At 28.6% G+C, this 27,343-nt stretch overlaps 1 protein-coding gene across 5 annotated transcripts; it reads right to left on the reverse strand.

Annotated features, from left to right (window-relative positions):
* Nucleotides 1-3,340: 3,340 nt before the first annotated feature.
* LOC112685993 lies at nucleotides 3,341-27,343 on the reverse strand. Of its 5 annotated transcripts, XM_025558078.1 has the most exons (14): nucleotides 26,997-27,343; nucleotides 23,124-23,266; nucleotides 18,578-18,634; nucleotides 13,378-13,574; nucleotides 13,194-13,317; nucleotides 12,361-12,611; nucleotides 12,187-12,300; nucleotides 9,353-9,513; nucleotides 8,349-8,554; nucleotides 8,030-8,267; nucleotides 7,220-7,353; nucleotides 6,197-6,452; nucleotides 5,918-6,042; nucleotides 3,341-3,468 (listed from the first exon to the last, which is right to left on the reverse strand). In XM_025558078.1, exons 2-13 carry the CDS (start codon nucleotides 23,258-23,260, stop codon nucleotides 5,938-5,940), a joined length of 1,980 nt encoding a protein of 659 aa, XP_025413863.1. In that variant the 5' UTR covers nucleotides 23,261-23,266; nucleotides 26,997-27,343; the 3' UTR covers nucleotides 3,341-3,468; nucleotides 5,918-5,937. The 5 variants fall into 5 exon arrangements, with proteins under 5 accessions (XP_025413863.1, XP_025413862.1, XP_025413864.1 ...); XM_025558077.1 differs by lacking the exon at nucleotides 3,341-3,468 and having other exon boundaries at nucleotides 5,869-6,042; XM_025558079.1 differs by lacking the exons at nucleotides 3,341-3,468; nucleotides 26,997-27,343 and adding an exon at nucleotides 26,857-26,969 and having other exon boundaries at nucleotides 5,869-6,042.

The raw sequence follows: 27,343 nt of genomic DNA on the forward strand, positions 1-27,343 counted from the left end.
AACCTTTGCTGTTGAAGCATTAATTTTCAAATAAAAAAAAAAAAGAATGGACAATTAAATGAAGTAATGATATAGCGATAGCCCGACTTAATCCATAAAACTCATTTACATTTTATTATGAGAGGGAAAGCGATGGGGTACACTTGTACGACAACATTTGACAAATCTATTTAAAAAAATATGAATAATTTACGATTATGTCACAAGGCGTCTAAAATTAAACGCGAACCAATTCGGCTCAACTTAATAAATACCTTTTTTTTAAACGGCAAACACAATTCGGCATTGTGGGCTCGAGAACCAATTCAATACCAGCCGGGAAAATATCTTGGCGCGCGTCAACCACTGTAATACCTGTATATTGTTAAAACCGTGGCGGTTATCGAGGTTATTATTATTTTTTACTATTTTAATTGTATATAATGTCCTCGATGCCCATCCTATCTCAAAGAATCGATTCATTCCGTGCCCTGCTCACGAAGGGGCACTTTCGGTCGACAGTGGGGTGTGTTATTACATACGATGTGACACCCTCTCCCCCCTAAATCGATTAACAATAATAGTAGATGATACACAGCTCGGAAACCTGTCGGTTTTGGTTGTTAGCAATAAATAATCATAAATAATAATAATGTATTATATCAGTACACCACGTTATTACGGCACACAGTTTTAAGTGATTTACGTTTGCGGAAGAAACCAGTGACCGATAGCATCGATTCACGATCATCTCCGTATACCAATTAATTTCGTCCGTTTTTAATTAGTTTAGCAAATATAATACGAGCATACTGATATCGAGTATTGGAAGGGAAAAAAAAAAATTGATATCAACTAAGATTTTCTTACTCCGGTCACCAATAATCTATAACCTTGTTTACTGGTACAGCTAATGTATAAGGAAACCGATAACAACTGATTTTATTACCGATCAATAAACTGTAGTGATAATCTTTTTAAAATTAAATTTCTTTGGGAATTAGATCAAGGTAAATGGAATAATAGCTTATAGTAACGGCTTTGTTCATTTTACCGCAACATTATTAATTTTTATTACGCGCTTTCATTAGGAAAATTAAAAATAAATATTTTAACAGCTTAGAATTTCAGGTGCATGTCAGTAGCGTAATTGGAATAATTAAGAGGGGGAGCAAAATATCACGGATATAAATACCTATATGTACTATTATTTTTTTTTTTTTTTTTAGAAATAGAATCCATTTATTACATAAATATAAAAATTACATAATAAACAAAGATATTTAAATATATTAAATTATGTTGTTTGTTAAAGTTTATAGCCATAAACGTGATGAAAACATCCAAAACGAAAAACTCTAAGAGGAGGTGATCTACCCAGCCCCCTCAACAACACCAATGGTCAAGGGCGTATTTGGGGAGAGGTGAAGGGGGCATTTACCTCCTCCCGATGGCTCGTATTTTTTTTTGGAATATAATTCATTGATTTATTTAAAAAATGTAATGTATAAATAATTAAGAATATAAATTACTAGTCTATCATTATAATATGTTATCATTATAACAGGAACATGAGCTGTAGGTAATGAACTGTGAATTATTTTTAAGTTTGTATTAAAGAAAAATTAGTTTTGCTCCCCCCCATGGCCCCAACTCAAATACGCTCTTGATAATGGTATAAGTCGTACACACATGTTTCTAGGTCTTACTATCCAATAACTTTTGAATTGTTAACAGTACAAATATATTACATTTAGAAATATATAATTAACTTGACATGTTTGCTGTTTAGACAAATCTAAAAATAAACGTAATGACGTAAGAAGACCGCACACATGAAAAAATCCCGTACTGTGGACCGTAGAGCGATCCGTCAAAAAATACGACAAAAAAAATCCCTTTTATTCGTGATGGAGCTGTCAAAAGAAAAGGAAGCCAAACTGGCACCACAAAAAACATATAATGCAACCGAAAAGAAAACACTCGGTGACCAAAACACACATCTTTCAGACACCGACAACATTACCAACGGCTGCATGCGTGCTGGTGTGAATATCGGAATGGCAACTTGACGAATCAGCTATCCGTGATATTGTTTTGTATTGCAACGTCACTAGGCCGACCATGTTTGGGAACAATTTGACTGGCATGAACATGTATACTATCAAAATTTTATTCCTAACATTGCCTGCTTGGGTGTTCCAAAATAAAATAATTGAAAAACTGGCATTCGACGTTATTATCAGTAAATAAATCAATACATCTTTAGTAAAAAATGTCTGTGGCCCACAAATATTTTTAAAACTATTATATGACTTTTTCCAAAATCCAGAAATGATAACCGCTACTCTAATGACCTATGCAGACGGGAAGCACTTACATTACAACATTATTACTTGGTACAAGTATTTCGCCCCCAACGAGTTATTTTGAACGATTACGAAGTTTTTTTTTAAGTAAGTGTTTTTCGTCAATTTTTTTTCAGTCTTTGAAAAAAATAAACACTTGCGACGAAGTTATTCATCCGTTTAATCGTTTATACGAATAAAAACTGTGTCAAACACACCATAACGCGGAGGTATGATCGACCCTTTGCTGTAGTTGGCATGTAAGCCTTATCAACTGTCGGATTGAAAAAAATCAACCCCTCGGGTCATAGGTAAACAAGCTAAACGCGCACGTGTCGGAAACTCCCAAAAATAATGTGTGTTATTTTCGCCGTTAATAATAGAAATAAAAACAATAATAACAGGCTAATAATTCGCAAAAACGTGTGTTGTCCCATTCTCTATCTCTGGGTGAGTAAGAGGGAGTGGATTTCTAGGTTATTTCCTTCGCCCCATCCCTGTCAACAAGTTTGAAGTTGTGGTGGTCGTAAATATTATTATAACAACACGTCGGATGCCGCTGGGAAATGTGTATTTTGTTTTCACGATGAATAAATCAATGAATCGTACAACAAAGGTCGTTTATTCCGTGAACGCCAGACGTGAGGGGAAAATAAAAAACCGTAACAACACTGGTTCGAGATGCGCCGACTGAGTACAACATGTAGGCAACCCTAGAACCAAACACGTCGATAAATAGTCATTTGCAAAGTGTTCGAGTGAAAGCTTGATGTTAAAAATACTTTTTTGATTGTCTACCACGGGATCCTTGAGCATCCGGCGAAGTATTTGTATTTCAAAAACGAATTTTCAATACTGAACATTTATTTGATTTGAACACATTCGATCAAATGTTTCATATACCTGTACAGTAATTATCTTTGCATACAATTAATGACAAAACGTAGTTGACAAAATAAATTAATGCATAAGAATATGATCATACATTAAAATAATAAATAACTGATTTATACATCGATTACCATTGTATTTTAAACTATTATACAATATTACTTCGGTGCACATGGAATGAGTCCCATAAACCAATATGGAAATGTATAAAGTACTAAATCCAGGTACTAATACTATTGTAACAAAAATTCTGCAACATACAACCATAACCACATTAGATCATTTTACATTATATTATTTATTTAATAAAATGTTATATTTTATTATTTTTCTAACATTTTAGTAATGAAAAATATACTAAATTCAACTGCAGATTATAGTATTTTGAATCGTTCGCATGATAAAGGTATTGTATTTGGTTTTGTATATTGTGTTAATATTATTAAGACATTAAAATATTACTGAAGTAAATTATAATAATTTGTAAAATAAACATGCATCGAAGTAATAAGATGAAAAAAATTGTAAAAAATTTAAAACAAAACTGTTGTGAATTCAAGTTCAACAATGATAAAATATGAGCACTGAATACATTTTTTCCAAATACAAGTTTTTCACAGTACGCTGTTCTTTTAAGATTTAATTACGTTCTAGAAAGAGTATAGAGCTTAATTAATACCAACATTAATAATTATATAGTCTCACAAGATATACATTACACACAAATAACATAAATAACACATATTATATTAATGAATACATACTTCAAAATGTTTAATTTTCTCATTTGTAAATAATAATAATAATAACAAATTAAATTTTTAAAACAATATAGCTTTTATAGATTAATACTATAAACAATGGATATTTACTACTACTATTCCCTACACAAAAATAAAATATAGATTTGATAATAGACTTCAGGATTGCTTAATTTTTAAATCTATTGCAAAGCATACACAACCAAAAGTACATTTCATAAATATTGTAAGTACACATGTATTTAAAAATATGAGACATACTTATAATAAACAACTATTTTATTTAAAATAGATCATCTTATAATTTAATTTATATCATCTAAAAAAATAAGTCCATACATTCTGAAATATGTAAGCAGTGGAACTGGACTGGATAAAGTAGAACTTATAAAAAATTAAGTTCACTCATTATGAGTATTATTACAAATACTCATAAAAAAGTTTATAAACAGTCTTAATTACATTACTTTATTTTAAATGAACGACTAAGAGCTAACATCATAATTGAGTAGTGTGTCGTACATGATTTACCAGTAATCCCAAATTGAAAAACACGTATAATTTTTTTACCTATATACTTTTACTTGATCGATAAACATGTATGATACAGTCTGATACACACTTTTAAAATCCAATTAATGCGATAAGATAAAAACAATTACCTAAATAGAGAACTGAGAATATACAGAGAATTTTATTTAGTTGCCATTTCGATGTACCGCTATTTAAATGTTTTGCAAGTTATTTATTTACGCGCAGTTTGGTTTTAATTTTTGATATTTAAAAATTAATTCAAGTGATGGTCATATTTATTGAAGTATTATTTTTAACGAAAAAACATTTGTAAATTATTTAAAACAATTGGTTGTTACCTTCAAATTAAGATAGCATTTTTACATGCAATAAAGCAAAAGAGAATGTCAATTGTGGTGGAAATCTTAAAGATACTTCCAGAACAAGCAAAAAAATAAAATCAGCTAAAACATTTAAATTAAAATTTAAGTTACATTAAGTATTTGTATATATTGCCTTCAAAATGATCTTTTAGAACGCCGATTTTTCATAGATGAAGAAAGTGAAAGAATAACACTTTTGCCAATCAGTGTTCGATTGATTTGAAGGTCCAGTGCAGAATTTTGCGGGGCCCTTTACACATTTATTTTATTGTTCCTCGTATATAATTTTATAAATTCTAAGGTCTTTGGTACTGTTTTGATTTTCGTTAATAACAACAATAAATAACCCTTTTCCGGTGACAATATTATTATGAGATTATTTATAGACAAAATTATATTCGTGATAAATTGTATGTGAGGCCCCCACACAAACGTATGTCCCGGTGCGACCGTGCACTGTTCGTCCCTTCATAGAGTCGGAACTGTTGTCATTTATTGAAAGAAAAGTTGAACCGAGAATGACAGTCCACAACTACCAGTAGAGAGTATACTTAATGTTTGCTCATCAAGCGGCAAATCACGGAGAAAATTTCATTGATTCACGTATAGGAACTCATACATTAACTAGAGAAAGTATTAAGCGTATAGTAAAAAAAATATATATAAAATATAAAAGATTCTTCACTTGAAAGTTAAGAGAAGAATGGTGGCTATCAATATATTTATCCTTAGATATTATATTCGATAATTTTTTAACCGATAAAAAAACAATATTTTTAGTTTGAAAAATAAAAGTAAAAATAGTAAAAATAAAAGAAACATTAAACAGCGTAATTCAATTTTATGTTTGGGTAGATCACGTACTGCTAAGAAACTTGTTTGGTAGATCATGTACGACATTACTACCCATAATTGTTAGAGTAATAAATTGTATAAAATAATAGTAGAGAGCATTTAAAATAAATAAAAATATAAAAATCAACAATTCAAAAATTCAATTTAAAAAATTATAATACAAAGTATGTGGAACGGTTGAACATACATTATAAATATTAGGCCATTTCAATTTTGTTGTTTACAGTAACAATACTTATTAAGTTGTGGTTGAGATTTTCCAATGCACCAACCTTGGTTACCATATTTATTAATTCTGCTTATATCTTTTTCCTGTAACATTTAAACAAGTATTATATTTTTTTTATGAAACTTTAAAAAATAGTTAATTGCGAAAAAGTAACAACATAAAACTAAAATATTCCAATAAGAATAATTGTTGAGTTATATGAAACATTGCCAAATAAAGTACTGCATAATAACTCACATAAACAATATACTGGTTGGTATTACTGTTATATTGACAAGAAAATTCGAAAATGGCATTTGCTGGCCAAGTAATCACTTTGAGTTGCAAATAGATTTTAGTGACTTGAGTATTGGATGACATATCTGGTACAAATCCGTCGGTGTCTGCAGCCGCATGGAATTTCAGCAATCCTTCATTAGGAGCCATTTTAGTGGCCCATTCTATCTTCTTAATTTTCATGGAAGCACAGAGATTAGTGTACTGTGCATTATACCTTCAAAATAAAAATAAAATTCTCTCACAGTCATAAATACAAATTATTTGTTTATATTTTTAATCATTAATAAACCAACTGTGTCAATGTTAAAATATTGTATTTCAAAGCCGTACATTTAATAAGAACAAATAATTTATTACATTTAAAGGATATATACATAGTATATAAAAAATTAACAATATTTTTAAAACCGGTAATATTATAAATAAAATATTTAACCGAAAAATTTAATGTTTTGATTTAAATAATAACTCGATAATAAAGTCCACAAAAATGTAATTCCATTTACGAATCACAAATATTATTTTTAACTGAAAAATAAATATAATGCCACAAATAACAATTAAAGTACGTAAATAAAAATAAAAGTATGGAATTCATAATAACATTCATAAAAAATGTTTGGCAAGAGTATATTTTTAACTAAATGTAAAAAATATGTCATCGTTTAACATCTTAGATTATCCCTACCACTATTTAGTATACAAGGTTATATTTATAGTTTTCGTAAGAAAATTAAATGTTAAAAATAAATATATTTAGATGCACTGATCAAAATCGTTCAATATATTTATAGGTCGTAGCATAAAAAATACCATGAACCCATCTGCTATCCCGTGAAAACACAAATAGTTACAACATTTTCCACCTAGAATAGAAACCAATAAACGAAGACAAATTTAAAGCTGTAGATTTTAGTTAAAAGTAAAACCCTATAAAATTAAGACTAAGTACTTAAGTATTTATAATACAATTTTTCTCACCTGTTGAGGAAATGTACAAAATATGCGGCCGCTTCAACAGCCAATGAACTCTTCACATTGATTGGTTGCCACTTAAGACAAGCGCACCAGTGAGGTTCGATGTAAGCATCTCTACACGTTCTCTCCAACGGTACCTTCAAACGAAGGTGTCAAGTTAACATTATGAAACATAAAATACGTAAAATACGTAACTTCCTGGACAGTAAACATTATATGGAAAATAATAAATTATATGAATGCATAAGTTGTATAATACATAAATATATTAAACAAATATTCATGAATACATATATACGTGAATACATACATTAAATTCACGTATATAAAGTATACGTGAATACAAATTTTTCATTCATGTATTCATACGTTGAATTAATTCACGTTTTCAATCGATACCTCTAGTAAATATGCACAAAGCAATTTTTCAACTTCAACTATTTGAACACTCATAAAATATATTCAAATAAAACGCGTCAGCTGGTAAAAAGATATATATTACCAATCATATTTTGTATAATACCATTTATAATGTTCATTTACAAAAAAGTTCAGCTAACCTTACCCGACTCCCACTGATGCATTAACTATCGGGAACACGCCCTTACTAACTAGTATATACACATCGATCAGCAAAAATGTTTTCATTTCCTATTCATTTATAGAGAAAGAGCAATTATTTTTTCACATATTCTAATGACCAATACTGCCCATCTGGGGTACAATGAAAGTTTTGCCGGAATGCAGCATTGAAAACAATCACACACTCATTCACAACTATTCCGCTGATGCTAATATTATGATAAATCATACCTCGTTGAATAGCGATATGGAACGTTTGTTGACGTCGTTAGCCTTTGGCCCATCTCTGTGCAAAACGCTCATCAAAGTAGAGTAGATGTCAAATGGGGTAGTCAACCGTTTGGTGTTGTTCCGCATATTCGATGCCATTCTGGGGTACTTTCTTTCGAACCACTTGGGCAGCAAGAAAGAGAAGAATGGCATCCGTTCTTCCAGTTTACCCTGTTGCGTATCGCGCACCGAAGCAAACCTAAAGGACACCGAATCTAGGTAATAAGTATTATATATACAGATACACGTCTATCTCGTATCATCATATCAATTGTTTTACCTCTGACCATGGTCACTCATGAGGACCAACATAGTATTGTTCAGGTAACCGGATTTCTGGAACCATTCCAGCCATTCGACTAGATCATTTTCCGCGACAGCCACTTTGTTCGCGTAGTCGTGCGATAATTCCCCATGGAACGCGAACATGAACTTTGGTTTATCTTCATACACCCGGAACATGTCTTTGATGTAATTTAACATTATCTAAAACAATATATTAAACAAAAATATTTTTTGTAAATATCTACTATAACTATGTTGTATAAACTAATTGTATAATTTAATAATTTGATTTTTTACCTACACTGTAAATTTGTTTATTTAAACATAGTAAATTTACTAGTTTCCCAATGATATCTGATATACTTATGTTCAAAATTAAAATCTATATACTTTTAATATAAACCTTTAAATGATTTAATGTCAGAAATACTTTGAAACAATAAAAATGAAAAAACAAAAATATTAAATTACAGCTGAAACGAGAAAAATGTATTGAACTAACGATAATTGTATTCCTTTTTTAATGTATTATTTGCGACAAATCATAGCATTTCATGCAAAATGTATTAAAGAATGAGTACACATAGTTTAATCAATTTTTGATTTTTAAGTCCTTATCAAAATAATTATAATTTTTAAGAATTAAAATGTTAATAAAATGGGTAAGAAAACTATCGTTTTCCCTTAACCGTTTTTCGGATGCAACGTTTGTAATATTACAGTCTAAAATAATACATCTAATTGAAATAAGAAAAATCCTACAGTTTAACATTCGATCCTGATAACTCATATTTTAAGATTCTAAGCGAGGTGATGATATTGATTTTTACTGTGAAAAATATGAAAACATTATAAATGGTTTTCATCACTTAGTCTTGAATAAAACTAATAAATAATTAAAATTAAAAGTGTTCTTTCATGATTAAATTATGATGTAAATAATAACCGGCTATCTTCTATATAGAGGTTGAATCAATATTATTAGCCTAATTATAATACCTGGTGTCTGGGCAGCGAACCATAACAAAAGGGCTTTTGTTGGTTAAACATTGGTGACGCATCTACGTAGTATGTCCGTAAATAATGATCGGTCGGTTGTTGATCAAATCCCTTCAGCCTGTATGTAAAAGTTCCCACATCAGCAACATCTTCAGCAAAACCTGTAATTCAATAATTATATGTTTTCAAAGAAATAAAAAGGTATGCTACAGTCAAATTCGATATAAATCATCCTATGTTTGAATTTAAATTCTATGTTCAATGTTATAAATGCTCCCACTGTACAATTAATCATCGCTTCGATGCTGTAGCAATTATTATTTCATGATTTTGTTTCATTATTTCAAAAATTACTAGAAAAGAATAGGTAAATAAATTTCTAATGACTTTAGATTGTAATAATATATTATAAAATGTCAAATAATTGTACTTTTAAAAAGGTTTAAACATGTAATATTCCAATATTGAATTCAGTGTCAGCCTGGCCTATGGGCTCATGATTGGGCCTCCAGTAAAAAATGTACAATGGGCTTCTTAACAACATATTGGAGTGATATTCAATAACTACAAACTAGAAAAATAATTATTGGTACACTCGAAATCTACAATCATTTTTAATTTATTTTTCGATTTATAGTTTTCCTAAGCCATTATTATTAGGTCACTGACCCTGGTACCACAAAGTAAAAAGTTTAGAGTCAAAATGGTTTCACAAATTAATAACCAATATGTAATAATTCGTAACCACAAATTTGAATTTTTAATTTAAGTATAACCGTATTAAGTATAATGCACCAAAGGCTTATTCTAAAACGCAGGTGGACTTATTTTGCGTATTTGGATAAGCTAGATGCGCACTTCATAATCAGTTTTTGTGTAATTGATTTTTATAATTTATCGCCTTAATAATAAGATGAAAATTAATTAGTTGTTCCTATAGGTATTAATGTGTGAGGTGTTTTTGCAATAAGAAAATTATTTTATAAAGTAGCCACACACTATCGGTTTTTGATCGGTGTACAGTGTTCGAATTACAGAACTACGACGAACACTGTACACTGAAAATGAAATTAAGTTAACCAAAGGACGTACATCATAGTATGTATTATATATAAATAAATCCAACGTAAAAACATAAGAAAATACATGAGAAAATACGTTTTCATAATAAAAGATTATATGGTGGTTATGATAAGTGACGGCTTCGTAATTTCAGGAAAAATATAAATAGTAATGTCTGGTACATACAAATATAATTTGATATATACTTTATTCATTGTATGGTTTTCCATTAATATTATTGATATCAATATTTGGAATTTAAATATTTATATAACTGAAAATGGTATTCAAAATATATGTAAGTTTGGAAGAGGAGGTGTGGGGTATAGCCCCCCACGGATCTATGATAAATAATTGTGCCCATGGAATGGAGTTTTTAAATCGTTGGACGGAGCTCCTCTGTTTAATTTTTCTCAATTCGAGATCTGTATAAATATAAATATATGTATATATTGTATATATTGTATACAAATATAATGAAAAAAGTAAAGAGGACATTAATTAAAATAAGATGATTTAAATAAGAATGTTTATTATTTTATTTCTTCTTAATAGATTAAATTTTAAATTATTCCTCTTAAATATTAAAAATGTTATTATTTGTAACTAAAAATTAATTATTATATTTCAAGATCATATTTCTATTTTGATAGGCTTATTTAAAAAAAATACGTAGTTGGAAAATATCCTTAGAATAAGAACAGATGTACAAAAAAATATAAATTGATTTTGGGCGATTAGACTTAAGTTACAAATTCCAAATTTGTGGTTACGAATTATTACGAATTGGTTATTAACCGTTGGTATCATTTTGAACACTGTACAAAATTTTTTCGAGTTTCAGGTGCTGGAGTCAACTGACCCTGGCACCTGCAAATAGAAAATTGATTTTGAATGGTTAGACTTAAGTTACAAATTCAAAATTTATGGTTACGAATTATTACGAATTGGTTACTAATTTTTGAAACCATTTTGACCCCAAAATTTTTACTTTGTGATGTAGGGTCAGTGACCTATAATAGTGACCTATTATCACATTGTGTTCGTGCATGTGATCATCAGCAATATTTATGTCAATTTTTTAAATTATTAATATTAATATTCGTCTGATTTTGATTAAGATAACAAAAATGTATAAACTAAAGGGATTATACCTAGTTCTATTATATCGCGTAAATAATATTTCAAGATTCAGATCAGAATAAAAAAATTGTAATTTAATTTAGAAAAATAATTACTATAATTTTTTATATTAGCTTGGTTGCGTTGAGCCCCTATTTTAAGAATGAATTTCAGGACCCCCGGCGATCACTGGGTATCCGGGTGAGTCATACCGAAACTATCTACATTTTAACAATATGTCTAAATAATACAGAATTAAGCTTATGTGTAGGAATAAGTACATTTTAATAAGTACCTATTATATCATACATACTAAATACATACATGCATAAAATTGAAATCGTGTACAGATATTAAATAAATGTATCTGTTACCTACCAATTAAATCGATGAAGTATTTGAAGTACAATAGTTTTGAAACTAAAAACTAAATATCAATCAAAAATTTGTTATTCCGAGTAATAATGTTTAGATAAATTAAATATGCAATGTATACAAACAAAATGACAACTACACGTTGAAATGTGAAGTTTAAATTTAAAAAAATTGAAGGCATTGAAAACAAAACACAAATTAAGTCTAGATTTAAATTCTGTAAATAAAATGTTATTTCTTAAGCCAGTACATTCAATATCATAGGGTTGACTTACCTGTGACGTAACCATGTTTTTGAAACTCGTTCCAAATAAACGGATATACATCCACATACGATGCTTTGTTTCCCATACGTTTCCTTGTATCTGGAAGTTCCAATTCCGTTCGCCCTGTATAATACGAAAACCATTATATTTAAATACATATGCATATTATTATAATATCCTTGCCTGTCAATATAGGAATTAATGCTTGCGGAGTGCCGTCACCGACAATATTGTAACCTTCTAATATGTGTGCTCCCATAGACTTAATTTTGGAATATACTTTAGGAAGTTTTCTTTGTACCATCATATTAGACAAAGAATCCAGCCCTAACATTAATACATTAAGGCCTAATCCGTCTTTTGGTACACGATCCCATCCAGCTCTGTTTATAACATCTTCATCAAAACGTATACCTGCCATTCGACTTTCCCAGCTAAAAGAAAATATAATGAAAAACTTATAATATTATATCAATAATAATAATAAATAATAAACCAGTAATTATATAGATAATGTAATAACTATGGTTAAATAATAATAATAAGTATTTCTATATTTATTATTTGCTTTTTCCCTACAACATTTAAGAAGCATTAAGTAGTATAAAATATTTATACTTATATAGTTTATCTAAATAATTAATGCAATAAACTAATAACATCTAAAGTAAAAAAAATAATGTAAAATTTGAATATATATAGTATAATCACAACATAATTCTCATTATGTAGGTAGTTAAATAAATTTGAACTATCAAGATAAAATAAAATTGAAGACACAACTAGAGAAAATACAGACCTAATTTTATTTGGATTATTATGACATAACCATAATAATTATAATTCAGTTTTAATTGTTGAGCATTCTAGTACTTATTTACAAAAGATTAATAAAATTTAAAATCTGTAAGAATTTATAATACGTATTCAAATAATATCATACAGTTATACTGTAATACAGTAACTACAATTTAACTTACAATTTTTTAAAAATTATATCTAAGTGAACGTCTCACCTATGTTGACTATTTTCTGATTCACAGTAAACCCTAAAAAAATCTGAAGTTTCTAAATTATATTCTGTGTGAGTTGTTGTCACAACTCCAACCGATGTAGAGAATTCATTGGCTCTCAAAACATCTGAGAAATATATAAAAATAAAAACAATAAAATTAACATATTTGATAATACATGACATACCCATAAATTTGCACTGAATATCTCCATACTTCTTAAGCGCCTTATCAGTTATACGCGCTATATTTCCTTTGATATTGACCCAATCCTCCTCTTCAGCGCAAACCAAAGGAGGTTCATTTTTCATAAAGCTCATCATTACTGGGTCAAATGGGTCCAAAATAGGATGAGGACATGCTATATAGTTTTCGTTTTTCAAACTTGAAATGACATAATAACAAATACATAAAAACTTTATAATACGAATGTTATCATATATTGTTAGTCAACTGCTTCTCACAGTACACAATTGCGTCATTTTAAAGACGGGACAAATCATGCATTTTCTATAGTCTAAAGTTTGGCTATCCCATAGTCAAAACATCATCAAAACATAAATAAGTATTTTATAAAGCCATTGACATGTTATAAATCGGAAAAATGAGATGTGTACGGGTACTTATGTTCTAAGTACAAATTATTATATTATTGAATAGAACCCGATTGCGTACGTTTGCTGTTTAATAATGGAAACCCGTAAAACGACATTATTGCATATGCCACCGTTTCCAAATTTATAATTATAATACATTTAAAAAAAATTGAACTAACTATTGAGGAACATTTATATTAGTAATAAACCACACTTGGGTATAAATTTACGTTTATTTTAACTTGAATAAGTTAATAGCAAATACATTTGAACGGTCGCTGTTAATTTACTGGCGTAATATGTCCTGTATGCACACAACCATTTAATTTGCCCTTTTTTTCGTTGGTGTATAAAATTATATTTGTTTAAGTCGATTAATGCCAATTCTGAACCACATTCGGACGTAATTATTTTCTTTGTTTCATTTTCCACGATTTCTATTTATTTTACCTATATCAATCTACATTCGATCTGAATAGTTGTCGGTAAACTAAAAAAAAATCTACAGTAAGTTACAATTAGTGTGAAATTTTATTTCACGATAATCATTTGATACGGTTTCCAGTTATGTCTATATATAATCTCCCAGCATGACAACATTACATAAAAATAACGTATGCAATCGTGTTATAAAAAAGGTTGAAAACCTAACCACCGCAGCCGCCCATAATCAGAATACGCAATCGTTATCAACCCATATTTTTGGAGTGGTTTGACGAGCTGCTCCGCCCACGTTAATCGGCACATTGATAAATTGAACCACTAAGTCAGCAATTTAATAAGATCATACCGAATGCCCTACTTCAGAAAAAACTGAAAGGACACCATGGACTGACTGTACATAATCACAAGTGTTAATTATGTGTATGATAATTATAAAACAAGATGGAAATAAAAATAAAATTAAAGTGCTTATACATGCAAACAAAAATCAGTCAAGCCCACAAGCATAAGTAGCTAAAGTATATGGATAGTACTAGTAACTAGGAGATGTTATAATATACCGAAGGTATATAATAATATAGCATAAAATAGATTTAAACAATACCAAAATAAAATATTGTTGTAGTTATTTAACTAGTTTATTAACTATTAAGTTATTTAAAAGTGTATTACAAATTAAATATGCATAAAAAAAATACAAATTAAATCAAAATCAAAAAATACTTGGTAAACGGCAAAAAAACTTCAATTTCTTCTAATTTATTACTGCATAGTATTAATTAAGCCAATTTTATTATACGAATGTTATTTTTATATTATTTATAACCTAAGACAATTTTTACGTCACTGATCAAAACAATCAGTTCACTTTTCAGTCACAAAACAAATATATTAATATAATAGTAAATAGTGGACACAAGCCGAATGTTTAAAATCACACATTACACTCTGTATTTAATAATTGGATGATCTTTTTTTAAAAAAGTAAATTAATTTTAAATTATCAAAATATCCATGCATGTAATAGTGACATACATATACCCATGTTAAAATAAATTTAGTCTTCAAAAATTAAAATCTAAATTTAACACAACTCGATGGTAAATTTAAACAAAATGAATACCCTCATATATGTATAATATCAAAAAGTCCTTTGAGCATACAACTTAAATCGATGAAAGTTCATTTATTTGTCATAATAGTCTAAATGCATGAACATATTTTTCAAAACACGGATGTGCCTAGTACAGTACTACCTATAATGCACTACTTATGAAAAACGCACACGCTACTTTTGTTTACAAAATAAAATTGACTGCGATTTGTGGCTCTTAAGCCGAATATTTTATGTTTACATATATTTATAGAAAGTCATAAAAATAACAATAGTAAACTAATACAACCGATGTACAGAAGAATGAATAAGCTCCCAAGAGACAACGAAGTCAATCTAAAATGCATAATAAAATTTGTAAAAAATTCATAAAAATTCAAAATTCATAATTTAATTTTGAAATATCAAACTCTCCGCTATGGACAAATCAAAAATATCTCTAAATACATCATTAACCTATTCTAAAAATAAACTTACAACATCAATCATTTATAAAAAAATATTTTATGAAATATCTAATTGAAGAGCTTCTTAATTACGAGTATAATCATATCTATGCCGGCGCATCAAAAACTGAAAAAATTACTGGAATAGTCATTATTGCTCCTAATTTCCTACTAAAAAATAAAATAAATGCAGATATTTTCTTCCGAAATTTTAACAATATACTCTGTCATAAAATAAATAAAAAGTTCTTGACTATCATGTAATTAAATTATATTCACTGACTCCGTAAAATGTTTAAAAATCATAAACCCAAGAAAGTGAAGAATTAAACATATTTTTTTTAAATAATAATTTTAATATGAATAATATTATGATCACAAATTATTCGAATACATGTTTATTCGAATAATTATCTAGATAAAATGTTGACCAACTCTGCTGTACCTACTGCTAATTTGTAAAGTATCAGGAAATTATTTATTAACATATAACCAGTTTTTTTGTCATATTTTAATACATTTATAAATATTGTATATTAATATTAATTGTTTTTATTTTAACGGTTTTTAATATCCAAATTCATAAAATGAATGGACAGAAATTTAAGGTAAGTCAAGTAAAAATAATATTTTCTTAATTCTACTATTTTTGATTTTAATATAAGTTAGAAAATATCAAAAAAAAAAAAACAGTAATAATAATGTAATACAATTTGTCAGCATCACTTTTAATTATAAGCGTATCCAGTGTAATGATAATTGTGGGTTGTGACCCCTTCAAAACATATAGTTAACTTAAAATTAAACCATTTCTCACCCTCATACATTTCGAAATGAAATGAAACCTAAATAAATACTAGTTAATCCATTGGTAGTTATAGATGTTCATATACCCTCTACTATTTTTATGATTACAACCTGGAAAAACTTATATAATAATTAACTTTTAACTAAATAAGTATTAATTATTTTTAATGTTAAATATTAAATATGAAGTAAACTAATTTACTACCTAGTTTACCAATGGTTATTAATAACTGAGATGTAAATATTAAAAAATATGGTCTAATTTTGCCCAGCCTCGTAAATATTGTTATAAAAATGTATATCAACTATTCTATAACCAAGATAAAAAATATTTATAAATCTTTTAAATTTTTACAAACCGAAGTTACCAATCAGAAATGATGTAACCAGTTGTAGTATCTCTAGAATAATACTCTTACTCTTCTTTTGTTTTCTTAATTTGATGTTCATGCTATTATAAAATATAAACATAAAAATCAAATGGAACAAAGGAATCTAGTACAACATAGAAAATAAAAAAAAGGTAATTGGCTGATTTCAGTAATAAAAAACATCACAAACATGCTATATTTAAACATTAAATTCTTAATAAAATGTAAAATATGAATTAAAATTAATAACAAATAAAAGCTTTCAAGAGATAAATGCATAACATATGTATAATGTATATGTATATAATTTTTTTTTAAATATGCTATAAAAATAAAAATGAGAGCTTTGAACTATAATTGCTAACTAATATTATTATTAACTATAATTATTTTTCTTCTTCTAACAACTATATATTTTTATATTATACTCAATTTAAAAAAAAAAAAAATAATTATTATTCTTAAAAATCAATACTCCATCCGGTTATATTTGAATATTTAATTTCAATAGTATAAATTTAGATAAACTAATAATTAATGTCATAGCCACTTAATGAAATTGAGGATTTCATGAAATAAAAATGGCTTTTTCACACTTCGTAAAATACTTAAATATTTCATGATATTTAACCTTTTCATGAAATTATCACTCCGATTTGACATAGTGTAATTTTTTTCACAATTTGGTCGTTCACTTTGTGTACCAAAAATATATTTTATATTTATCATAGTTTTATAATCATTTTTGTTTATCTTTGTTTATCAAATTTTGTAATATGATGAAGTAGCATCTAATTTACTCACGATTTTTTTTTAAAATTTGATGCACTGAAAGGTTTATAAGGTGATAACGGACAAGAAAGGCACGTGGGGAGGAATAAAGGCAGTTTCCCAAGGCCCCGCGCCTTAAAATTATAATAAAGGTCTCGCTGTTCTGTTCAACTGAACTTAAAATATTTTATTAACAGAAATTATAAGATCCAACATTTATTTTGCCCAGGCCCTCGCAAACTCTAGCACCGTCACTGATAATGGAAGATAGTTTATAAATTCTGTAATTAATGAAATCAAGGAACTTTGGCCGGTATACATTTTTGTACATGGAAGATCAAGACATTCTCAGAGTCAAAGAAGTATTGAACGTAGCAACCAGAATGTCGAAAATATGCTTTGATCATGGACGAAGGACAATAAATTTAAAAAATGGTCTGTGGAATTGAATTTTGTCCAATTCCAGAAAAATTATTCAAACCACCACATAATTGGTAATTTGTATTATAATACTCATAATATGAATAAAAACTGTTTATTTATCCACATTTAATTTAGTAATTTGGCGCTCCTAAACCACGACTTCTGGAGCAAGTGTCCCGGTTTGCTCTCCTTAGATCCGGTCCTATATTTAGATTATTTAGTAATATTTAATATTTAGTATTAAATTTAAAAGTTATATTTTTATATATTATTACGTGATATTCAAATTGTATTCTTATAAAAAATAATATTAATAAAAATAATATTTTATTTATTTCTAAAATCGGAACTATTGAATAGTTATTTTAGTTCAAAGCCCTCAATTAATAATAGTAACAATAAAAAATAAAATTACTTTTTAATAGGTTCTTGATCGTTTGATGATTTAATTATTTCAAGTTCGATTTGTTTTCTAAAAACATACAAAAACTAAATAAATATTTATACATTATTTAATATAAATAATTTTTAACAAATATAATACTAAAAGAGTATTCATTTAAAGTAAATAAATTTTATATTTATTAATTGAAAAATTTAAATTAACTATAGAAGAATATAAGAAACTGTCTTATTCAGTACATAATCTTCTTGATAACATTTTATATATTGTTAATTATAATAATAAGCAAAAAAATTATTACAATAGGTTTTTAATTAAATTATGTTTAAGGTTAGTTTATCAATTAAATAACGTTATATGATATATAGTTACAGAATGAGTCAGAATGAAAAACATTACAGTCGTTGCCAGATAAACTGACACGGCGGTGGCGGCGGCGCTTTTCGGTAAGTGTATCCAAAACACGGTTATCTACTCAATAGGGTGGGTCGAAAAAAAATAATTTTTTTATTTCGGTATTGCAATTGTGCGTCAAAGTTGCAGTTTGGTATCCTAAATAAAGGGAAAATAATTAAAAAAAAATCTAAGTTGATTTCTCTAGTTAACTTATCTTAAAGTGACTTAAAGTTTGAAAGAACAGTCAAAAATTAAAAAATTTACAACTTCAAAAAAATTATAAAATGTATTGGTCATTAAAATAACAGTACAAAAATCTATGGTTATTTTTTAAGCATCTTCAGAATGTATTGGCATTATTTTAAATTCTTTTTTTTTTTTGTAATTGGATGACGCCATTGCTGATCTTGAAAGCAACGTTGTCCATATAAAAACGTCTTTGTTTTTTCCTCCGCATACTTTTGTAGAAGACTACGTGACCATCTCTACGATTGCTTCTACACTTTGAGTGTAACATGAAAATTTAATAAACTCGAACTCTGTTATAACTTTTCTATGAAGAAACTATTTAAGACTATCTATAAGAACATTTTCCATCATTGGAGGAGACAAAAGTTTACAGTTAGTCGAATCAATAAATTCATTGTAGCCTGAAGCTTTAAAGTTAATGATTGGGGGTAGAAAATGTCTCACCGATTTTACTTAAAGTATCTGCAATCTGGTTTTTAGTAATCTTCGAAAAGCTAGCTCCCTTATATGGACATTCTCATCTATTTCCATTGCTAACAACATATTTTCGGGGTGATAAAAAAAAAGCATTCTTCTGAATCACAGAATCAATTATTTGACGAAAACTGTCGGGCATATGTCGTGTCATTTGTATAACTTTGAATATATGAGTTGGTGAATACTTCACCTAATGATTTCTCTTAATATCAAACCATACTGAAGCGTACATCTTCATAATGTAGCTAGTCAGCGTCTTAAGCTCATAGAAAGGTTTAATTTCAGAAATGTAAAGTCTTAAGACTCTATTTGCACATGTTAACCACCTAGAATGATTGTGAGTACCTGAATCTCTCACAACAAGATTAGGCATTCCCTCTCCTGTCTTAACAGAATTTTAAATATCAAGTAAGTATTTTGGGTCCTAAATTAGCAACTAGAAGCTTTTCGCAGTAAGCCAACTGCTTACAAATTTTCCCAAAAAAAAACATGTTGGTCCGGTTGTTTTATCATCTAAATTTTGAAACAAATGTCCATAAGGAAGTTCGTTAAAATGTAGTAAGCATATAAACCACTGCAAAGGATAGCCCATTTTAACCTCGATATTACGGATAGTACCGTTTTTCCATCCAGTATTTGTCGCTGTCCCATCAAAACAATCAATTGTTCGAAGTCTAAATAGCACGTAATGCTCTTAGCTATTTCGCTTTTATTTCCAATTGTTGACATGAAATGGTCCATGTATTGTTCACCAGGCTTTGGAACCAAACTGATATGTTCTTTTTTCTTCAACTTTCGATACATTTTGTTTTTTTTTTTTTTTTTGAAAATATGTATCTTCTTTTCGACCATCAAAATATACTCCCAATATCTTTGTATTTGGACTTTTTGTTTGTAAATAGTCTCGAATTTTAAATTTTTCTCTTCTGACCTTATTCTTATCTATTACTAGTGAATGATTTCCTTTATTTATCATTCCAACATCTTGTAAAAGGCAGGATACAATAGCAGCTGTAGTAGCTCTATCAGATAATCCATATATATCGCTTATTAAGGCAATAGCATAAAGTTAAACATGTATATTTCAGATGTTGACTGTAAATTGACACAGATTTTTCATTACTTTTGATTTGAATTTTTTGAACAGTATTTATTGGAGTTTAACTAACGTTCATATTTGGTACAATAATCTGGTTTTTCTCTTGTATTTGTTTCCTTTGATCTCTTTTCATTATTCTTCTAGTTTCGGCCGCATCCAAACTACCTATACATTTCAAACGTCTAGTTCGTACATAAACTCACTCTCAATTTTAGGATTTTTTTTTTCTTTTTCACAGGCACATTTCATAAATATCTTACAATCACAAGATATAGGTTTTTTTCCATGTGTGCATTTAAATTCCATAATACACTTACAAAATGCCACATTAAAAAGTTTATCCTTTGCTTCACTTACATTTTCTGATTTTGACTGTTCTTTCAAACTATAAGTCAGATGCGCGAATATAAGAAATCAACTTTTTTTTTTTAATTTTTTTTCCCTTACATAAGATGTCAAACTGCAATTTCACCGCACTACTTTATTATGGATGTTTTAGCAACGGAATATGTAATTTATTTAAATTTTTATGAATTCATCACAAAAGTTACGTGGCGGTTTGGTCAAAGTCAAGTGAGACCCAACAATAGGTCTCACGGTGCTCAACGTGTTAAGTAAAGGAAAGCGTTTAATAAATGTTCAAGCTGGAGGAGAAGAAGGTTTCGTTCCTAATTCTTTACTAACATGAGAAGCTCAAATTTCTAATGGTAATAATATGAATAAAGATTATTATTATAAATGGATCACAGAAAAATTACTACTTAATTTAAGTAAAAATTCAGTTGTGGATAGTGCGTCTTATCATTGCCATCAATCTAGCCGTGCTCCAAACTCAAATAGCTTAAAAAAGGACATGATCAATTGGTTGATTGAAAATAACATAAGTTTTGATTCAAATATGCTAAAACCACAACTTTACGATATAATACGTAAACACAAAAAGTGTCGATTGAATATTCTTTGGATAGTACCTATATTAAATGAAGGCCATGATATTATTAGACTACCATCGTGTCATCCAGATTTCCGGTCACAAGTAAAACAGTACATTGCAAAACAAAATCATAGCGGTAACATCAAAAAAATTTGTCAAACTGTGTAAACAAAAAATTGAATCTATGAGGAAAATTTGAGTGAAAAGCAGTTTATGAAAACGTGAAAAGTTGGAAGCAGAAATGTGAAAAAATGAAAGTTATATGGATATTAAAATCGATAATTTAATAATATCGTACGGAGAAGATAGTACAATTGGAGACACCGATACAAGTAGATTGAATATGAAGAATATGATTTAGGTGTAACCCCATTACAGCCATAACAATTTTTAATAAGATTATTAATTGTATATAAATGTTATTTTTATTATTATTATTAATTAATACAATTTTTATTTTTTATTATAAAATAAAAGAACATTATCAGAATATATGATTTTAAATTAATAACGTAAAATCAGTTATAAAATATTTTACGACTATTATTGGTTTATATTTATATATTTTCGGTATTAATATTCAAATACGGAGAATCCCTGGTTTTTCGTTATCTCACCGCCGCCACCGCCGTGTAAATTTATAAATTTAGACTAAACAATATTTGTGCTGGTAGTACAATATATTGGAACTTTAAAATTAAACTCATTCAACACAAGAAATTTGGAAAAAAGTAACATCTATACACATTGTGATAAACACCTTGTTTATATTTATATAAATATATATATATACAAAGCTATCACTGTTAATTTCATTGTAAAACAATTCAAACCATTTTAAAAACAAAATATAAAATCAAAATACGAGTAGGTTATTAGGACCTACTTTGAATCTATAAATAAACATTTAATAAAGATTTTTTCTATCGGTAAAATATATTGTGAAACTTATATTCAACTGGAATTCATAAAAAATAATAAAATTGGTACTATATTAATCCACTAGATAAAATACTTAAATGTTTGTGGATATTTTGATTAATTTTAATAAATAAGGATTTTATCATTAAGTTAGGTATATAAAATTATTCTTTGCGAGAATCTTATAATACTTATGTTCTATTAAAGTTTAAATACAAAAACAATAAAATAAAATGAAAATTAGTGAACAATTATGTAATTTAAAGTATTAAGATGTTAGTATAATCAGTTACAAATTAAAAATTCACTATCAGGTAAATCATTAAGTTAAAAAATGTACGTCTCTTTGAAAATAAATACATTTTTTGACTTATTGATGTACATGATGATTCATTTTTAATTTGAAATTGATCGTACAATACACATATCCTAATACTCCAGACTATGTATTTATTTATTAAATAATTTCAAATTTTACATACAGCATAATTTTTCTATCTGACATGTCATAGTATGAATTGTTACGAGTCATTTGAAAAATCGAATAACCCATAATTCCTAGGAAAATGAAGATGCATACGCGCCGGACTACAAAAGAAGGAGCTCGTACAGTAACCATCTTCAACTGTAAATCAACAACACTTTAAATTATTAAATAATAATATATATCAACAAATTTTAAAATTAATGATTAAAAATATATTATGAGCAAGCATTTTAAAGGTACATGTTTATTATACAATTGTTGAATAATTTTATTAATTTTTTTTAACAATAAATTATTGATGAAAAAACAATAACCAAAAGAGATTTATTTTCATACTTGAGAGTTCATACCGATTAATTTAAATAAAAACTATTAAAGCTAATTTGCACAAAAAACTATAAAAAAATGTTTATAAAAATATAGGTATATGGAAAAAAAATTTAACTAAAACAAGCCGATATTATAGACATTGTATTGTAGTCTACAATTGACGCAATGTATCATCATTCTATATTTAAAATTTGTAAATATAGATTGATGATACAACTATAGTAAGTGCAAACTGAAATTCATCACAACTTAATGCACTTATATTCCAGGCTTTGAAATTGAAAAATCAAAAATCAAATTTTTAAAATTCTGAAAATAACCTCTGACAGGTTAAATCAGGAGCGTCATTTAGAATAAAACCATAGGGTAGCAACATTGGCAACCCAAATGGAGGAGGGCTAATGAGCTTTAGCCCACTCCCACCCCATCCCACTAAGACCATGTGAATTCTAAAAAATAAAACTAGTTAACATTTAACACTGTGAACGTTAAATACATAATACACAATAAAATATTATGAAATATTGAGCATAATTTACAAAATTGACCTCTAGAAAACGTGTCCTTAGAAGAATAAGTCTTAGTAAATTGTTCTTAAAAGTTGATAAAAATACAACAATCAACGATCAGTGACTATGTGGTATTTTTATTTTATATATATAGATAGATTAAGATTATATTTGAATAATTTCTGAATAAAACAATAAAATGTTACATAAATTTCTCGTGGGGTGTTATAGCTATTAATTTGCTACCACAATAAAAATGGTGTGGTAGCAATGGCTACCCCTCGCTACTCCGTATTGACGCCTATGGGTTAAATAATTAAGTGCCTTAAACATATTATCAAATTCTGAAATAAATAATAAAATTGCAAGTTCTTGAGATTATAATTTTTTAAATTGCAACCAAATCACTGAAATCAGATATTTCATTAAAAAAACGAGTTTACCTCGAACCAGGGCCGGCACAAGAAAAATCTGACGGGGTGGGGGTGGGGGGTTTGTCATACCAAAATTGCTGACTCCAAATACCATCTTTGCCGACTCGAAAAAAAATTTAACTCCAGAGCAATAATAACAAATACAATTCTAAATTAATTTTTTCCTGTAAATCAAATACATGTTTTGCATGTTTAATCTAAAAACAAATGCAATATATATTTAATTATATGTATATTATTATTTATCATTATATTTATTGATAAAGTATCTGTAAGAATGTGATTTTTGTTAAAATGTTTGTAAAAGTAAAAAGTAAAAAAATTAAATTAATAATTCCACTTCTGTGGATGAATATTTTTTTCCACGACTGGTTGCAACAAGTTTTTATATTCTATAAAATATTATAAAAATAATAACAATGTTTCTACGATTGTCAACTATATATTTATACGGTGTACTTTAAGGGTTGCTCAACTTTCTATCATTGTTATCATATCAATCAAATCTAGAATATCCTTGAATGAGTTCAGTACCATTAGATTTTCTAATCGTTCGTCAGTCATTGTTTTTCGCAAATGATTTTTTACAAACTTAAGAATACTGAGTACTTCGTTGGTCGCTGTAGAGGTTATTTATATATAAAGGTTTTGTCAAAAAAATTCTGTTTGCCGAAAGTGCTGACTTTTATTACGATTATTCGATGACGTGGTGTCACAACCCCTCAAACGCCATTTCCCTCCGACCGTGCTTCGAACCCTTGGTTTTATCTCGTTTTAATCGGTTTTCTTGAAACCCGAGTGGGCACTTCCAGCAGACTATAAAAGTATATTTCACTATTGAATATTATTTGGTATGAAAATTCCAGTTACCGATCTAGGAAGACAAGGAAAAAAAATCTATTTGAACCTTTCTAATCAGAAGTGAAAAAATTAGATTTGTACTTGGAAACTAACAGGAAAAAAAACAAATGGGCGTACCGAATTGGGCCCCAGATAATATTTATAATAAAGATATACAACTAATTGGGTCCAAAAGTTAATAGATTTGAGTTTGTAAAAGCTCTATTATTTAAATTGCTAACAATTGTATACATTTTTAAATTTTTTAATAATTTAATTATTTATTTACCATATACCTGTAATATTATTTTTAATTAAAAATGTATATACCATATATTATAAGTAGAGCGCAGATTATTATGCACTTAATAGTATCGAAATATGCCATATAATATGCAGTAAAAATCATGAAAATATGCAAAAAATATGCAGTCAAAATCATGAAAATATGTAAAAAAAATATGCAGTTAAAATTATGAATATGCAAAAAATATGCAAGAATTTTTTATTTATTTAAATTTATTTATTTATTTATTTAACTTATAATAATTAATTACATAAATAATTAATACAAAAAAATTTAGGGAATTTTCTTAACTTAATTTCTTTTTTAAATTTTATTTATTATTATAATGAATAATCATATGCATTTCAAGTGTATCTTTTGTGAAGCTGTGTCGTTTATCGATTAACATATTTTTAAAGACTGAAAACGAACATTCGATGTCAACCGAAGTTATTGGGGCATATTTGAAGCAAGTGGTATGTCGATAACCGACTAACACAGCAAGAGCGATTAAGTTTACGTTGTAATCGATTATTTATTTTATAACTAAATATATATATACAAATTATTATTTAGTGACTATGAAATTTAGTTTTAATTTTTCTACTTGACAAAATATTATTTTATACATTTTTTTTTTTTAATTTTCACTTCAATATGCAATAAATTTTGAATTTTGCCAAAATATGCAAAAATATGCAGAAATATGCAAAAAAAAAAATGTCACCATTAGCTTCAAATTACGATGATTCGTGGAGATAACTGACAAAAATCCAAAAATATTGAAAGGAAAAAAAATATGCAATTGCATAGAAATCCGCGTTCTAATTATAAGGTTTAAAAAAAAATCATACCTGTGTTCTAATTTATAGGTAACTGACAGTCCTAAGTCCTGTAAGAATGAGAAGCGAATTTTTTTTTTTTTTTGTATGGACCTGACTAGTGTATTAACTGAAAAACTCTAGGACCTAAATAGACAAAATAAAGGTCTTCAGGACCCGACTAGTAAACGCCGAAACGATTACGTATCCCATTAAATAATAATAGGTCCTGTCGATAATCGAAGACGACGTACAAAAGACCAGACGGATGTAAAATAGAAACGTTTCATCCAGCGCATTTTGTCTGAACGCACTCGACAATCGAAATCACGGTACACGCGTGCCCCTCCAACGTTCCGTGACCCGGGGGTAGAAAAGTCGTGCTCCGTCGCAGGGATGATAAAACCCAGGTTCTGCTTTGCCACATGCACGCGCGCGCAATCGGTCGGCTAACGCGAGAACGCGAAAACAAATATTACCCCCGTACGTTCTGATACATGATGCTCACATGCTAATTGCGTTTGGACGCGATCGATTTCCCGCCCGGCATCGGAGACGAGAACTGCAACGGTAAAATGCAGCGTGCGCAGAACCCACGAGCTACCGAAGTTAATGCAACAATACACCGCGCAATCGTTATCGCCTTACATTGGTTTTGGTTGTTTTTTTTTTTTTTTCTCCGCCTATCAGCGGCGACGATCCTCCGGAACGACGTGCATCAGCAGCAGGGTACGCGCCCCCGACGGTGTTGGATGTTGATCCGCGGACGAGAACGTCGGGGCGAACTGCGACCGGCACGAACGATAGGGGTGCAAACGCGTTGTCGCCAAACGCCGACGACGGCCGAACGGGTTATCGAGCAGAAGCGGACGCGACGCCTCGGATGACGGCGGGTTGAATGGAAACCGACGACCGGCGGCGCACGGACCGTGTCCCCGGAACGCGCGTCGCGCTACTACCACGGTTGTCAAGCATCAACTGTCTCGCGTCCGTCT

The sequence above is a fragment of the Sipha flava genome, unplaced genomic scaffold, assembly GCF_003268045.1.
Source record: "Sipha flava isolate LNK unplaced genomic scaffold, YSA_version1 2_pilon_pilon, whole genome shotgun sequence".
NCBI classification, from domain to species: Eukaryota; Metazoa; Arthropoda; class Insecta; order Hemiptera; family Aphididae; genus Sipha; species Sipha flava.